The 15,455-nt window shown below is 39.5% G+C and overlaps 2 protein-coding genes across 4 annotated transcripts; both read right to left on the bottom strand.

Annotated features, from left to right (window-relative positions):
* Positions 1-251: 251 nt before the first annotated feature.
* On the bottom strand, positions 252-10,472 carry mfsd8l1 (major facilitator superfamily domain containing 8-like 1). Its single transcript, XM_034709023.1, has 12 exons — positions 10,086-10,472; positions 7,880-8,065; positions 7,729-7,791; positions 7,076-7,195; positions 6,860-6,939; positions 6,437-6,782; positions 5,109-5,182; positions 4,773-4,986; positions 4,565-4,687; positions 4,280-4,410; positions 1,984-2,095; positions 252-1,491 (listed from the first exon to the last, which is right to left on the bottom strand). The coding sequence occupies exons 1-11, from the start codon at positions 10,159-10,161 to the stop codon at positions 2,015-2,017; spliced, it is 1,494 nt and encodes a 497-aa protein (XP_034564914.1). The 5' UTR covers positions 10,162-10,472; the 3' UTR covers positions 252-1,491; positions 1,984-2,014.
* Positions 10,473-11,973: 1,501 nt separating this feature from the next.
* On the bottom strand, positions 11,974-14,930 carry polr2h (info polymerase (RNA) II (DNA directed) polypeptide H). 3 transcript variants are annotated; one of them, XM_034709033.1, is made up of 6 exons: positions 14,738-14,930; positions 14,030-14,121; positions 13,311-13,394; positions 12,948-13,041; positions 12,720-12,803; positions 11,974-12,336 (listed from the first exon to the last, which is right to left on the bottom strand). In XM_034709033.1, exons 2-6 carry the CDS (start codon positions 14,100-14,102, stop codon positions 12,219-12,221), a joined length of 453 nt encoding a protein of 150 aa, XP_034564924.1. In that variant the 5' UTR covers positions 14,103-14,121; positions 14,738-14,930; the 3' UTR covers positions 11,974-12,218. The 3 variants fall into 3 exon arrangements, with proteins under 3 accessions (XP_034564924.1, XP_034564939.1, XP_034564930.1); XM_034709048.1 differs by lacking the exon at positions 14,738-14,930 and adding an exon at positions 14,619-14,716; XM_034709039.1 differs by lacking the exon at positions 14,738-14,930 and adding an exon at positions 14,588-14,701.
* Positions 14,931-15,455: the final 525 nt, after the last annotated feature.

The following is a 15,455-nucleotide window of genomic DNA, read 5'->3' as shown; positions in this document are numbered from 1 at the left end:
ACTGTGCTCTAAAGTAAGGAAGGCTAAAATTCAACTTCAGAAAGAGACAAAATCAAATTATAATTTTAAATGTATTACATGACTGGAGTTTAAATAGTTTAAATAAATATAATAGTGTTTTGACATTCATCAGAGTGCGCACACACACACACACACACACACACACACACACACACACACACACACACACACACACACACACACACACACACACACACACTTCTGAAGTGAATAATGACACTGAGGCTGAGTATACTGTAAGTTTATAATTTCTGTATGATGACAAAGAATACAAAATGTAAGCGTCAACAATAGAACTAATAAATAAATGCAAAATAAATTAAAAATAAATATCCACATGGTTTATAAAGTACTTTTGATTTAGTGTTTAAAGTAAATAGAGTAAATTTACTGAAAATAAAAAAGTTATTTAAGGAAACATAAAGACTGATTTTGTGAATAAAGCTGAATGTTAACCTCATTTATAATATATATGTTTCTGTAACAGAGTACTGAGTCTGAAAGAGTTACTGTATGTGACTGACTGAGACTCAATTATCACTTTAATGACCAGGAGACACTTCAGCAGGAAGACTTAGAGCGCCACCTAGTGGTCAAAATACATCCATTCAGCAGTGTCTGTAGTTTGAGGTTTTGACCGTACAGTAAGCTGTGTGGATTTAGAATTTAATATTTGTATTTTATTGTTTTAAATGTGTTGGATGACAAAAAGGGAAAACATGAATTATTAAATGATGTTAGTGTTTAATATTTGTTCTTTTTTTGTAAATGTGGTTTGATGGGAAGAGTTCAGTTTGAGATAACAGCTGTTCAACAGTTAAATAATATAACTTACAAAATGAATGTCTGTAAAAGTGTTTCTGTGATCAAGGAGAGATTTGACTAAACATGTGGATTAATAAAATAAAATAAAGATAAACAAAGTGATAATATAAAGTTCAACACCTTCTGATGAATCAGGATCATTTTGGATCAAACTTTAAATCAAGATGAAACGAAGACGTGGCTTTACCTGTGGAGAAAATGTGACTTATAAAAATATTGCTTAAGGGAATTTAGTTTTTTATTTTATAGTGTTGAGCTGATGAATATTTTAAATGCCTCTTTCTCAAGACAAACAGCACATCAAGCTGAACGGCTCACTTATCCTCCAGCACAAGGACAGAGGTCAGTTTAATCCACGTGTTCTTTAACAGAACTATGAGTCTCTTCATGCATGTGCTGAAACACGGCAGAATGATGCTCTGACAACTCTCCTCCAAATCCTGCCCGTGCTTCATCTGCAGGATCTTATATTTCCACAGGAAATAAACCTTTACACCAGATCAGTACTTTATCAACCCAGAGCTGACAGGTGCACGCTTCAGGTGAGCTCTCAGGAGACAGGGAGGTGTGGATCTGTTGGAGGGTTCTCACCCTGCATGCTGTGGAGGGGCTGTCAGGAGCAGGATGGGGATCTCCCACCATGCACTGAGAGAAAGAGAAGAAACACAGGATGAAGGTGTCTGACAAAATCACTTCTCATAGAGTCTAAACCAGAAGTTATGTCTGAAATGAACCATAATGTCTTCTTTTAACTTTTTAGCAGATTAAATAAGGCGTGCTACTTCTGTATGCAATTTTAAATTGCTTCTTAAAATGTTATTTTTTTTAAAGGCCTTCATACCTAGGTAAACATGTTATTCTGCGCTTCATGTCTTATTATGCATTCTAGTATTTTGGAGTTCCTTTATTTATTTATTTATTTATTTGTTATCATTTTTATATATTTATTCATTTATTTGTTATCATTTTTATATATTTATTTATTTTTATTCCTTTTCTTTGTTTATTTTTGTGTCTTTCAGTGAAGCACTTTGTAACTTTGTGCTATAGAAATAAAGATTATTATTCTTTTTTTTATTATTATTATTATTATTATTATTTATTTTATTATTATTAGCATCATATTTTAAAATCTACCTTCGCTCTCACTGCATGGAGCGTCTGCAGCTCAGCCACAGTTCTCAGAGTCGTCCTCGTGTTCCTCTATCGCGGGCGCCACCAGCCGCTCGTATGAAAACGCCAGCATTAACTGTAACAGAGAATATGAGGTTAGTACTGTCACAAACAACAACAACAAAAGAAGGCAAGGAAATTAAGTGTTTGGATCCTCTGTATGAAGTAGTCTCTCTCAGGCCCTCTCTAGTTCTGTTCTCCTCTCTCAGGCCCTCTCTGGTTTAGTCCTCCTCTCTCAGGCCCTCTCTAGTTCTGTTCTCCTCTCTCAGGCCCTCTCTAGTTCTGTTCTCCTCTCTCAGGCCCTCTCTGGTTTAGTCCTCCTCTCTCAGGCCCTCTCTAGTTCTGTTCTCCTCTCTCAGGCCCTCTCTAGTTCTGTTCTCCTCTCTCAGGCCCTCTCTGGTTTAGTCCTCCTCTCTCAGGCCCTCTCTGGTTTAGTCCTCCTCTCTCAGGCCCTCTCTAGTTCTGTTCTCCTCTCTCAGGCCCTCTCTAGTTCTGTTCTCCTCTCTCAGGTCCTCTCTAGTTCTGTTCTCCTCTCTCAGGCTCTCTCTGGTTTAGTCCTCCTCTCTCAGGCCCTCTCTAGTTCTGTTCTCCTCTCTCAGGCCCTCTCTAGTTCTGTTCTCCTCTCTCAGGCCCTCTCTGGTTCTGTTCTCCTCTCTCAGGCCCTCTCTGGTTCTGTTCTCCTCTCTCAGGCCCTCTCTAGTTCTGTTTTCCTCTCTCAGGCCCTCTCTAGTTCTGTTCTCCTCTCTCAGGCCCTCTCTAGTTCTGTTCTTCTCTCTCAGGCCCTCTCTGGTTCTGTTCTCCTCTATCAGGCCCTCTCTGGTTCTGTTCTTCTCTCTCAGGCCCTCTCTGGTTCTGTTCTCCTCTCTCAGGCCCTCTCTAGTTCTGTTCCCCTCTCTCAGGCCCTCTCTGGTTCTGTTCTCCTCTATCAGGCCCTCTCTGGTTTAGTCCTCCTCTCTCAGGCTCTCTCTAGTTCTGTTCTCCTCTCTCAGGCCCTCTCTAGTTCTGTTCTCCTCTCTCAGGCCCTCTCTGGTTTAGTCCTCCTCTCTCAGGCCCTCTCTGGTTCTGTTCTTCTCTCTCAGGCCCTCTCTGGTTCTGTTCTCCTCTCTCAGGCCCTCTCTAGTTCTGTTCTCCTCTCTCAGGCCCTCTCTGGTTTAGTCCTCCTCTCTCAGGCCCTCTCTAGTTCTGTTCTCCTCTCTCAGGCCCTCTCTGGTTTAGTCCTCCTCTCTCAGGCCCTCTCTATTTCTGTTCTCCTCTCTCAGGCCCTCTCTAGTTCTGTTCTCCTCTCTCAGGCCCTCTCTAGTTCTGTTCTCCTCTCTCAGGCCCTCTCTGGTTCTGTTCTCCTCTCTCAGGCCCTCTCTAGTTCTGTTCTCCTCTCTCATGCCCTCTCTAGTTCTGTTCTCCTCTCTCAGGCCCTCTCTGGTTCTGTTCTCCTCTCTCATGCCCTCTCTGGTTCTGTTCTCCTCTCTCAGGCCCTCTCTAGTTATGTTCTCCTCTCTCAGGCCCTCTCTGGTTTAGTCCTCCTCTCTCAGGCCCTCTCTAACTAATGCAGAAAACCTTGATATAAAAAAGGCAGTGCATTATAAGATATGGTTAAACTTGTGCAGAGCATTGATGCGACTAAAGCCAGACTGCTGCCAGGATTACAGCAAAAGGCTTCCCCATGAATAAGGGTCAGTGCTCTTCAATTATTATTAGTGTTAATAATTAGATAAGATAGTAAAGGACTATCTTAATGAACCACACACTGAGAGGGCCGCTCTCAGACCCTCCACACACCATCAGTTTAGTCTGTTTGTGACAGGACTAAAATACATTATTAATATAATAATAATTATTATTATTATCATCATTATTATTATTATTAATGTTGTTATTAATTTTGTTGCTGGGACAGTCTTTCCTCTTTTTAGAACTGTACTAAGTTTTTGAAACAATGGTGTCATATTACATATTAAAATCAAAACTTCTTTAACAATATTTCTTCCTTTTTTTGTTGACACCCTTTTGTTAATGAGCTGCTTACTTTTTACAACAGTACTTGTAAATATTTAACACCAAGCAATCAAATTAGAACAATCCACATTTTGAAGCCTGGAGAAAAGAACTCTGAGTCTTTAACACTTCTTTGAGGTCTGAAAGGTGGATCTTTGTCAGTGAAGTAACAGATAGGTTTGTGAGATTTGCCTTCCATGACTGACACATCATTCTGTGTATTTATACATGTTCACATTCCCTCTCTCATTTCTCTTTGCATGTGTACCGTTAGCAGAGCTAGCAGCGCCATCATCACCCCCATCATGATGTACATGTTCTCAGTGAGGCCCCCCGCCCACAGAGGGCCCAGGATGGTGGCCAGACCTCCAACTGAGCGACGCACTCCTTGACTGAAACCTGCAAATTCAAGCAAAACAAGATCACAGGGGTCCTGGAATTTAATATTTAAAGTGTGGAGGCCACATGAGCCATAAAGCACAAATCAGCTGCAGGAAATAAAAATGTAATAGTGTGTTTCATTGTTTCTCCACTAGAGGGCAGAATTTCTCACCTTGTGTTTTCTCAGAAGTCACTTTGGAGAAGAGGGAAACCTGAGCGACAGCCACAAAAGGTAAACCCAAAACCTGCAGAAACACCCCGATGATGAACTCAGTCAGCTGCCACGGGAAATCACCTGCAGAAAGACAATCAGGACAACTATATTAAATTAATTAACTAATGATTTAGGTAACTGGGGACTTGGTTTAGTGCACTCTGACCTATCGGGTTAGCCAGGAAGATGAGGCACCAGACTCCAGAGATGTTACAGATGGTCAGACCGATGGCGAGGACCACCCGCTCAGCTACACGCCGGCTCAGCCAGCGCACAAACAAGAAGCCAGCGATCACCTCCACGCCACAGAGGCAGTACATCACGCTGTTCTCCAGCTCCCCGTAGCCAAAGTATCTCTGTGTCATCGGGGTCACCATGGTCTGCAGAGGGAACGAGGGGAGGTGTTGGCACAATGCATAAACACACTTAATTACAGAGTACTGTGCCTCATTATTTCAGTAATCCTCAGTGTTAATTAAATAATATGATATGCTGTCTGTACCTCCAGCGCTGTCTGATTAAAGAGGGTGATAAACTGAGCAGCCAGCAGCACCACCACCTCTTCTCTCAGGAACTCTGCAGATTAAAGACAGGCACAGAGAGATGGAGAGGTTTACTGACTGCTGCAGGATAGATCACAACACAGAGGACATTTGCAAGTGAGGGAAACCCAAAGCTGTGTTAATGTCCTGCAGGCTCACACAGAGGCAATCTGATAATCTTACCATTTGAAGTCTTTGTTCTTAACAAGCAACAGAATAGACTGTGCATGCAGGCAGTTAGCTCACACTGATGTCAATTAGCTTTAGCATTAGAGAGCTAAAATGCAAGAGGACACATCAGGTCTCGAGAATTATAGCAAATGCAGAAGTGTTAAAATCCTGCAGTTCTTTTTTAAAAAAATTTCTACTGTTGAAGAAATGTGCTTTACAAGAAAAGGGTGACCAAGTGATAGTAGACACAATAACAAGTAAAGAAGGCATTAATATGGAAAACATTAAAAAAAAGTTAAAGAAAACAACAACAACAAAATAAAAAACCTAACAAACAAAGAAAAACAGTTGATGTTTATAAGAAAAATAACTTAAGCAATGAAAGAAAAGGAAAATACATAATTATAATAAAAGGAAAGTAAATAAATATCTTATATCAATAATATTAATGAAACAGAAAAGGCTGAATGACAGTTTCCTAATTTATTAATTTCAAGGGGTTAATATCGAAAGAAAATACAAAAAATAAAAAAATAAATAAAAATAAAATCCTGCAGTTCCTCGAGTGTCCACTAGAGGCCGTCTGCAGAAGTACCAGAAAGCACATACACACCCATTCAAAGAGCCGATCTTTAAAATAAACATGTTTACAGCCTGGTTCAAACACATTTCTCTATCAGCACACACTGTACGGGGTTAATTTATTATAACTTGTTATTTTTTAAGATATTAAATGTACGAGTTTTGCCCAAATAAGGGCGTGACTGACTTGATTGACAGGCGGGAACACTGTAGCTGTTAGCGAGGAGGCTCAAGCCCCGCCTCTTTACCTCACACTAGCTCCACTGAATTTAGGTTGAGTTAAACATTTCCAATATGGCACCCGCCGACGATCGGCTTCAAAACAGGGCTTCAGGAACAGACGGGTGACGTCACGGAGACTACGTCCATGTATCATACAGGATCTGGTTCTACAGCGTACAGTCATTCTAAAATCAGTTGAGCTTTTCAGGCTAAAATACTGTCAGAGAAAAGATGAAGCCCTGAGAATATCTTGGTTCCCTTTCTTGTGTTTCTAAAGACTCCAGATACGTTACGATAAAAACACACGACCCACCTCTGGATATGCTGAAGTTCTTAAAGGGGCTGGAGGCCTCTTGGGACTCTGGAGCCTCTTGCCCGTGTGGAGAGACGTGGTTGAGTGAAGCGCTGGAGACGGAACATCTGTGGTTTTCAGAGGAGGGAGATACTACCACTGATCCGTACGACCCCGCCAGCTCCTGGGAGCCTATCAGGGGCTTCTCCTCTTCATCACTCTCCTCCACAACCCCTTGCTCACTCTCCTCCTCCTGGTTATGGCTCACTGAATTCTCCTTGGGCTTTGCTTTCTCCAGGGGTGGCAGGTCCCAGTACATAAAGATCACGACCAGCTGAAGCAGGATCCACATGAGGCACATGAACAACTGTAGGAAAAGAAGGATGGGTGTGAAGGCTGAGAAGAGAAGAATGATTGTGCGCATCACCCGGACTTTGAGCTTACCCCTGGAGAAGTAAATTTATTGACCACAAAAGGGCCCAACTGGAAATCACACAGCCTCAGGAAGATGTTAAAAGCTGGACCTGGGTCAGAAGTAAAAAGAAGCACGTGAAAAAGATGTAAAAGCGTCTGCTAAATGACATTGTAACATTGTAACATTGTAACATTGTAAATAAAACATCACAATTTAAAAGGTTAGTATTTGTTCAGAGTGCTGACCAATCAGAAGGCCGGCTTGTCGACATGCCATGACAGCAGCAAACACGGTGGCTCGGTCCTCAGGGGAAGTGCTTCTGGTCAGGAAGCCAAAGATGGAGGAGCCTGCACCTGCACCGATACCTGAGGAGAACACACGCCATGAAGACATTACAGGAAGTCCTGATCCTGTGCTCTGCTCATGGTGGATTAAGATGAGATCAGACTGAGTCCTGTCTGTAAGAAGGGACTGGATCTGATCCAGTCTTGATGTTGGGTCTTTGTTAATAATAGAACATAGAGTCCAGTCTAGACCGGCTCTGTTTGGAGAGAGTCTGAGGAGATAATTTGTTGGGATTTGGAGCTAAATAAATAAAGATTGATTGATTGATTTAGTGTCAATCCTCTTTTCTTTATCTCAAAAATGGATTACACTTCTTTCAAGTGATCCAGTTTGTTAATCACACATTTTAATATAAATCAACTTTGATCCCATATAATCACATCCACATTAAAAGATAGTGCAGCTGCAGGAATCATCTGCCTTGAATTCAAAGTCAACTTTAAAGCTATATTATGATCCTAGATTCATAGGATCTAGGATCCTATGACAGCAATGTGCCACCAGCTTATTGTTCCACCTATTAAGTGAATAAAAACACAAAGTGTCTCCTCACCTGCCACCAGTCTGCTCGACAGTAGGAGCCACTTAGAGAAGCCCATAAAGTACATGAAGTTACCTGCAGAGATAAAACAGAGAAACACACACACATTAAAAACACTCAGAGAGAACAACAGGTAGAGTTTGTGTTTCTCCAACGGACTCACCGACGATCTCAAAAAGGTTGGCAAACAAGATGATCTTCTTGGTGGTCCCGGTTCTGTCGGACCAGTGGCCGAACAAAGGTCCTGAGAGGAGACCGCTGAGGCTAAACGCTGACAGAGCCAAACCCAGGAAGTACGGCGCAGCTTCTAAAGTCTGCAGGTACCTCCAGATCGTGGGCAATATCACAGCTGAGGAGGGAGAAGCAGAGTTTTAAAAACACGGACATATAAAGCTTCTTGTTTGACATAGTGTGGTCTAGACCTCCTATGTTTGTAAAAGCGTCTTGAGATAACGTTTGTTGTGATTTGGCGCTATACAAATAAAGATTGATTGATTGATTGATTGTTATATTTGAAGGAGCAGACTGTCTCACTCAGTCATGCTGAGTCATCTGTATTCAAAGTTAACTCAGCTAAACAATCACTGTCTTCTTTAGTATGCAGGCATCATCACCTGGGCTGCATCTATGATAGTTATAAACCTGTGACTCACCGAACCATACGGTGACATTTATCAGAAGCTACTTCAGAGTTTTACTTTGAAAACCATAAATTATTAACTTATTAACATATTTTAATTCTTCACCCACTCCTAACGCTTCCTAACAGCCAGGTTTGTTTATATTTGGTCTGTGCAAAGATGTCAGTAATCTTGATTTGTCAAACTGATAACTGAGAGAATGAAGTTGTGGAAGATAGCTGCATGTTCAGCGTCTTTGTGATACTTTGAATATATTCTGTGTTTATGTGTGAGCAGCTCTCGTCAGGGCCTCCAGAGTCATTATCTCATAAACACAAACAGTGCTGACCTGATGCAACACAAATTTAATTCTGGGGCCAGAAGACACACAGGAAAGCGTGCTCTCAGTGAATTCCTGAGGGAAATTATTTCCTAACCATGCAAACAAAGACGTCAGTATGTGAGATAAAACTGTGTTGGAAAACTTTTGTACTTTTGTTAAATAGAACTACAAATGTTTGAGACTACTCAGAGTGTGTTGGAGCTTTAACAAAGTTATATATCAATGCAAGAATATATTCACCTTTATATCTATAAAGTGCTTTTACTTGTTTTTAAAGCTCCTCCATACATCACTGATCTCCTGTCATTCTATGTTCCAGCTCGATCACTGAGGTCCTCAGACACAGATGGGGCGTCCTGACCTGATCGGGAGATGTCTTCCTGAATGTTCTGTGTGTAAGTTATTCTAAAAACTGTAGATTGGACCCGTTATAATACAAAATATTGACACAAATAGTAGCTAACCTTGAAATCTTGTTTCATGTGTTTTTTGCCACATGGGTCGTAATGCTTCCCTTTGAAATGTTCCTGGTGTGTCTCACAGAGAGAGAGAGCTTTCTGTTTTTAAGGAACTCTCTTCCTCTGGACATCCGAACGATGAACTCTCTTTGTTTTAAAAGGAAACTTAAGACTTAGCTTTTTAATCTAGCTTTTAATTCAGAGTAATTTATTTTTGCCCTGGACTTCATTATTATTATTTTAATCATTGCTTTAACATTTATTTATCTTATTTATTTATCTACTTATTTCTTGTATTCATCTGATCTCGTTAACTCTACCTTGTTTTTAACTTTTCTTTCCACTCTTACTTATTTTTATTAATTTGACTGTGTTGATTTTATTTTATTTTTAAGTATTTTATTTATAATAATGCCTTTTTTTATTTTACCATATCTGTTGTTTTCTGTATCTGTGTTATTCTGAGAAGCTGCATGTTTGTGAAAGGTGCTTTATAAATAAAGTTGAGATTTTGAAAGTCACTGTTTCTTTTATTGATTTCAGTTTGTATGACAGCATTTTAACTTCTGCCCTTAAAACATGTTCTCTGCTGCAGAATCTCAGAAGGCTTTAACACTAAGGAAGTTGCCACATCACTAAGATCCAGAACAACTTGTTCCTTTTGATTTAACACAAAGGTTGGACAGCAGAAAGAAAACATTACCCCTGCCCTGTATTACTCATCAGAGAGTATGGACTTCATATTATTTTAATCAGAGATATTTAAATAGTTTGATATAAAAGAAATAAGATAAATCCATGTTTTTACTGCAGATATGAAAACATTAAAGCTTGAAGCATATCATGAAATCATGATGACCTCTATGTTCATTCTTTTAAAATGATTCAAGAGGAAAGCTGTTAAATAAAAACTTAGTGATCACAATAAGAACCAGAGACAGAGCTCACCATATTCAATCCCACTGAGGAGGAACAGCAGCCCGATGCTGAGGAAGGTCAGCTTCCTCTTCTGACGATAATCCATTTTATAAGGATGTTAAAATCTCCTTTCTTCACTTTGATAAATCAGCTTCATTATTCCCTCCACATCATGTTCCTGTGGGTGTCACTGAAAGCAGCACAGCTGACATAATCCAGAGAGCAGGGTTTCCAATTACAGGTTCACATGAGTCTCTAACATGTCAGTGAAGGAGTCCTGAGCCGAATCGATGATCCTGGCTCTCCAGGTGAGGTTCAGGAGGCGCAGTAAACTCCCTGCGCAGGTAACCCTTTAATCAGCTCCTCCAAGCACTGCACCGGTGGACGTCTCCGCGACGCTTCTGCGCAGTTTAATCCGGTTACGTCACTTCCGGCGGACTAGAATACACTTGGAAACAATCCCAGTCACTGAACCCTCACGCTTCTGCAACGAGGGGAGGATCAATGTGTAATTTGAAATGCATGACCGTTTAAGTATTAAGATGTGATCGATTCTTTGAGCAAGTTTAATCAGATTTACAGGAAACTGATTAAAACAGAACACTGTTATTCTAACTTCACAACACTGCTTTTCTTCTTCTGTAACCCTTCACAAAAATGTAGAAAAAAGGTTTATTTTAATTTGCTGCTTCAGCAGATAATCATTCTGAACCAGGGATGACAGATTTTAAATTTAATTTGCATTTTGGGTGCTTTCCACCAGGGGTTCCCAAACGGTGGGTCTGGACCCCCTGGGGGGTCGTGAGATGTCTTCCAGAATGTTTTTTTTTTCAAGTTATCTAAAAATTGTACATTTTACCCATCCTAATACAAATATTGACAAAAATAGTAGCTAACCTTGAAATAAAACCTTGAAAATATAAAGTGTAATGACTTTGAGTTGTCTGCCTTTCTGACTCCTAAGTTTAGGGTTAGTGAACAGTCAAAGCTCGGGTTGGTAGTCAAGGAAAACTAGAATGAATTTGAATGTAGCATTTTCTCAGGACTCTGTCTAACCTTCGTCTTAAATAAAGCTTCTCAATAAAAAGGGGGGAATCCCATCGTGTGTGTTCATGAAATAACTTAGTGTGATTTTCTCATTTCAGCTTTCAGTATTACACAGAATCTCTGCTGTCCTCTTCCTCAGTAAAGCTTTGACAGCATCACTATGAGGCTTTCCCCTGAGTCATGGACCGTCCCTCCACACCCTGTGACATCCATTACCTCTGACACTGAGAGGCCTGTGCTGCACACAGAAGCTGCCTCTTCAACCTTAATTCAAGTCTCCTGAGTGTCCACATTTCAGTTTGCTACCATTTATGATAATACACCAGTGTCTCTTTCCCATCCGTGTGAGCGACTTGAGTTTGGAGAGAATATTTCAGATTCTTTAAACACTGTTGTGAGAGCCTCCAGTCCTGAATGTGTTTGTTTACAAGACAAGAAGTTAAACAAGTTTAACCCTCCTGTTGTGTTCAGGGTCAGATTGACACTTTTCAAAGTTCAAAAATAAAAAAAAATGTTAAAAGTGTTTTTTCGGTATGAAACTTCTTCTACTTGCTTTAATTGGCGTGATCAACATATAGAATAAAAATGGTTCCTTCCACATATTTGCCAGACATGCCAGTACTTCATCTGATGTCTAAATACAGCATTAATTTAAGTTTGGAATGATTATAAACAAGCTACCCCCCCCGTCCTGTTGACTGAAGCACACCGCTCACCTGCAGTCCAAACATTGAGAAACAGTCAAACAAATGGACTCTCAGTTCTATTCTTCTAAGTTTCTGTGTGTGTAAAAGAGCTCATGTGTAGCTGCTGAGGTTCAGTGTTGGAAGAAGTGAAAAGAACAGGTTGATCCAAGGTCACAGGAGGAGAATACGTTTGTATAAAAGAAATCTTTATTTACAGTTTGCCACAGAGATAGTGCAGCTTTTAAGTGTTCGGTCTTTAATAAGAAATACGTTGTAACTAGGATTATAAAGAAAAAGAACTCTCCTCCAGTCTCTGTGTTTGTCAGAGAGCAGCCCTTTGTGGTGGTCATGTACTCTGAAAATACAGAAGTCTTCAGTATGGAGGTTTGTTTGACTGAGGTTGAACCATGGCGGAGGCAGAGTCTGGGTTTTAGAAAGCCAGCTTCTTCATGAGGAGGTAGACTCTGGAGTCCACCTCAAAGCCGTGGAGGTTGTTGGCGTCTCCCTGCAGCCGCATGAGGAGGCCGCCGTAAGACACGTAGGCAGAGCTGGAAGAAAGAACAACATGATTAACATGTGACCAATCACAGAGCAGGGACTAATGACTTTACACAGACAGGTTATTCACTTTAAATCAATCCAACACACATAACGATGATCAGAGAACAGTGTAACACTCATGATGTAATTATAAGAACATAAAGTGTAATCTTCTGATTCATCTACTAGATTTTATTACAGAAACATTTCAGCTGAGCAGGAAAAAAATATTTAATTAAATGTTTCTAAATTTCTAAAATATTAATGTGTTACTCTAATTCTATAAATAAACAAACACTACAGTTCAACTTTGTAAACAGTCTAAAAATAAATAAATGAAATACATATATAAAATAAGAAAGCTTCATTAAAACAAAGTGAATTCACCCACAGTCGTGTGGCTGCTTCTGTCGAAGTCTCATCGCCCTCAATCTTGTAAACCTTCCCGTACATCACGTAATCAAACTGGTCCGCTCTGGAGACGTAAACAAAGTTAAAGAACAAACACAGACAAGCACACAACATTAAAATAAATACAGATATATAGATTCATAAACACTTTAAGAAACATGATGGCCTCTGTGGGTCATGTTACATCAGTAAGGGGAAAATGTCTTACCTCGATGGCCGGTCGTCCTGAGGATTATACTCTCCGTCATCTGGAGTTCCATCTTCATATAACGTGCTGGCGATGACCAATCTGAACTTGTCACCTTAAGAAAGAGAACACAGTCTGTAAATTAATCACTCTAATACAGACGAGCTTCATCTTACCAAGTTGTTCAAGTTAAAGTCATACAGCAAGGGTGCAAGAGATTTTACCTTGACTATTATTTGACCTTCTCTTCAAAAATAAATACGGTTTCAAATTTTAGAGGAGTGATGACATGAAGACTGAAGTGTTAGACAAGATGAATTATTCATGGTTTATAATCTTTTCCTTCACTTTATATTACATAAAGTCAAAACAGTGTCTCCTTACCGAGATCAACAGGATAGATCTGAATGTTCACATCCAAGATGAGGTCCATCTTGAAAGACTCACTCTCACAGTGCAGACGAGATACTGCAACAAAAACAACAGGTCAGAAAACAATCTGGACAAGTTTATTTACAGTTTATAACTTCAGGACATTAGAGTACTCTGAGTATACACTACCAGTCAAACGTTTGGAAACACCTTCTCATTCAAGGGTTTGTATTTATTTCAATTATTTTAAACTCTGTACATTAATACCAAATACATCAAAACTATGAAAGAACATATATGGAATTATTTAGTTAACAAATAAGTATTAAACAAAGCAGAATATGTTTTACATTTTAGATTATGTAAAGTAGCCCCCTTTTTCCTCTCAGTCTGCTTCATGAAGTGGTCTCTCTCTTGCCTTCTTAATGTGTTTGAGACCATCAGTTGTTCAGAGGTAGGGTTAGTACACAATGGAGAGCTCTATTTGACTCCTGTTGTAATCCAGATTATGGTAAAACCAGATTATGTCATAGTGTTGATTTCTTCAGTATTAATCTACAATGTTGAAAATACTTAAAATAAATAAAAACCATCGAATGAGAAGGTGAGTCCAAACTGTTGACTGGTAGCACTATTTTATCTAATCTTAAGTCAGTAACAGACTCAGTATTTCAACAACTATCAAGCGTTGAACTGTAAGCATGTGTAATAAATAATTGCATGTCACAAACCTCTGTCAAACTTCTTGCCATCAGGATCGATGTCCTTTACATCAAAGATGTCTTCAAACAGAATTCCAGCCATCCCAAATCAAATCTGTGATCTTTGGAAGAAAGAGAAAGAATAAAGTAAACATACGGAGAGGAGGAAGAATGGTGTTAGAAACATGAGGGTTCATAAAGTCAAATTATTATTGGTTAAAGTGAATACCTTCTTATTAATAGTATCTGCTATGATAACAAACACAAACACTAATATTGGTTTGACATGTGCTGTTACTGTGAGCCTTTTATTTGTGCTTAATTTAATTGAATATACAATAAGAGGACAGATAGAGCATCACAGTTACAAGTTACCTGATACATCAAACTAAGATGTTAAAAATCTAACATCAAGAACAAAACTCAGTTTGACTTTAACAAATATGTCCCACTTAAGCTCTGACTGAGTTTTATAACAAGTCTGAAGATTGAGAGTAAATGTAGAGTACATCCTCAGACCCCACGCTGTCAGCTTCTTCTCAGATAGAAGAAACTTAAGAAGGACTTTAACTCAAAATCTAAACATACATCACCAAAACAAACTGCTGCTGAAGTTAACCTGAGGAAGGTGAGACTGTTTTTAACAGAGCTGAATCAACACAAGGATCCTTCCGCCCTCAGTGCTGTCTGCTATTAAAGCTAGCTGTTAGCTTTAGCTCAGTATGAACACATGCTTACCTCAGAGGAGAGAAGCTTCTTTATTATGGTGTGTATAAACCACTTCCGGTCTCTGCTCCTGTCTCTACTGAAGAGTAAAGTTAGCTTTCACTGGATTTATTATTTTAGGAAAACTTCATTCATTTTCTGAGACCGCGCAGAACAATGTGCGCAACCCTTGACCTGAGAACTACTTCCGGTCTGAAATAAAAACACGCTCGTGCCTGCAGCAAAGACTGTAAATAAAAAGCAGCAGTTTGAGTCTTTATTATTTATTCTTTATAATTTGGAGATTAAAAACAGGAGGACGAATTATCGTTTTCGATATATGAGAAAATAAAAAACACACGAAAAGTCTGTCTTCCGTTTTATAGATTATCATAAAATAAAACATTTATACAAACGTGTTTTTATTAACAGATAAATACAGAACAGAATTATTACACCAATATTAAGAAAAACACCGACTACAAAAAATAAATAAAAAAACTAAAGTTCTTTTTACATGAGAGGCACCCTACTGCAGGCAAGATGGCGCCGCCACAACATCCACACCGGAAGTCCATACCGGAAGTCCATACCGGAAGTGATTCTTTAACCCCCTCTCTACCCAATGCCGGATGCTTCGAACTGGAAGTTTCTTCTTCGTGTAGCGTATTGATTGCATTAGTCTGTCGCTGCTAAATAAATTAGCAGAAAGCTAATTGTGATAGAGAGAGTGAGTGAGAGAGATCCCGCT

The sequence above is a fragment of the Notolabrus celidotus genome, chromosome 2 (assembly GCF_009762535.1).
Source record: "Notolabrus celidotus isolate fNotCel1 chromosome 2, fNotCel1.pri, whole genome shotgun sequence".
Classification (NCBI taxonomy): Eukaryota; Metazoa; Chordata; class Actinopteri; order Labriformes; family Labridae; genus Notolabrus; species Notolabrus celidotus.
This window is presented reverse-complemented; position numbering and strand designations above follow the sequence as displayed.

Excerpts from the sequence above, each read along its gene's own strand:
- mfsd8l1 (XM_034709023.1), bottom strand. The coding sequence starts at position 10,161 with ATGGATTATCGTCAGAAGAGGAAGCTGACCTTCCTCAGCATCGGGCTG. Across the intron at positions 8,066-10,085 it reads CCTCAGTGGGATTGAATATG|CTGTGATATTGCCCACGATC; the intron begins GTGAGCTCTGTC and ends CTCCCTCCTCAG. Across the intron at positions 7,792-7,879 it reads CAACCTTTTTGAGATCGTCG|GTAACTTCATGTACTTTATG; the intron begins GTGAGTCCGTTG and ends TTATCTCTGCAG.
- polr2h (XM_034709033.1), bottom strand. The coding sequence starts at position 14,102 with ATGGCTGGAATTCTGTTTGAAGACATCTTTGATGTAAAGGACATCGAT. Across the intron at positions 13,395-14,029 it reads TGGCAAGAAGTTTGACAGAG|TATCTCGTCTGCACTGTGAG; the intron begins GTTTGTGACATG and ends TTTTTGTTGCAG. Across the intron at positions 12,337-12,719 it reads ACAGAAGCAGCCACACGACT|CTCTGCCTACGTGTCTTACG; the intron begins GTGGGTGAATTC and ends TCTTTCTTCCAG.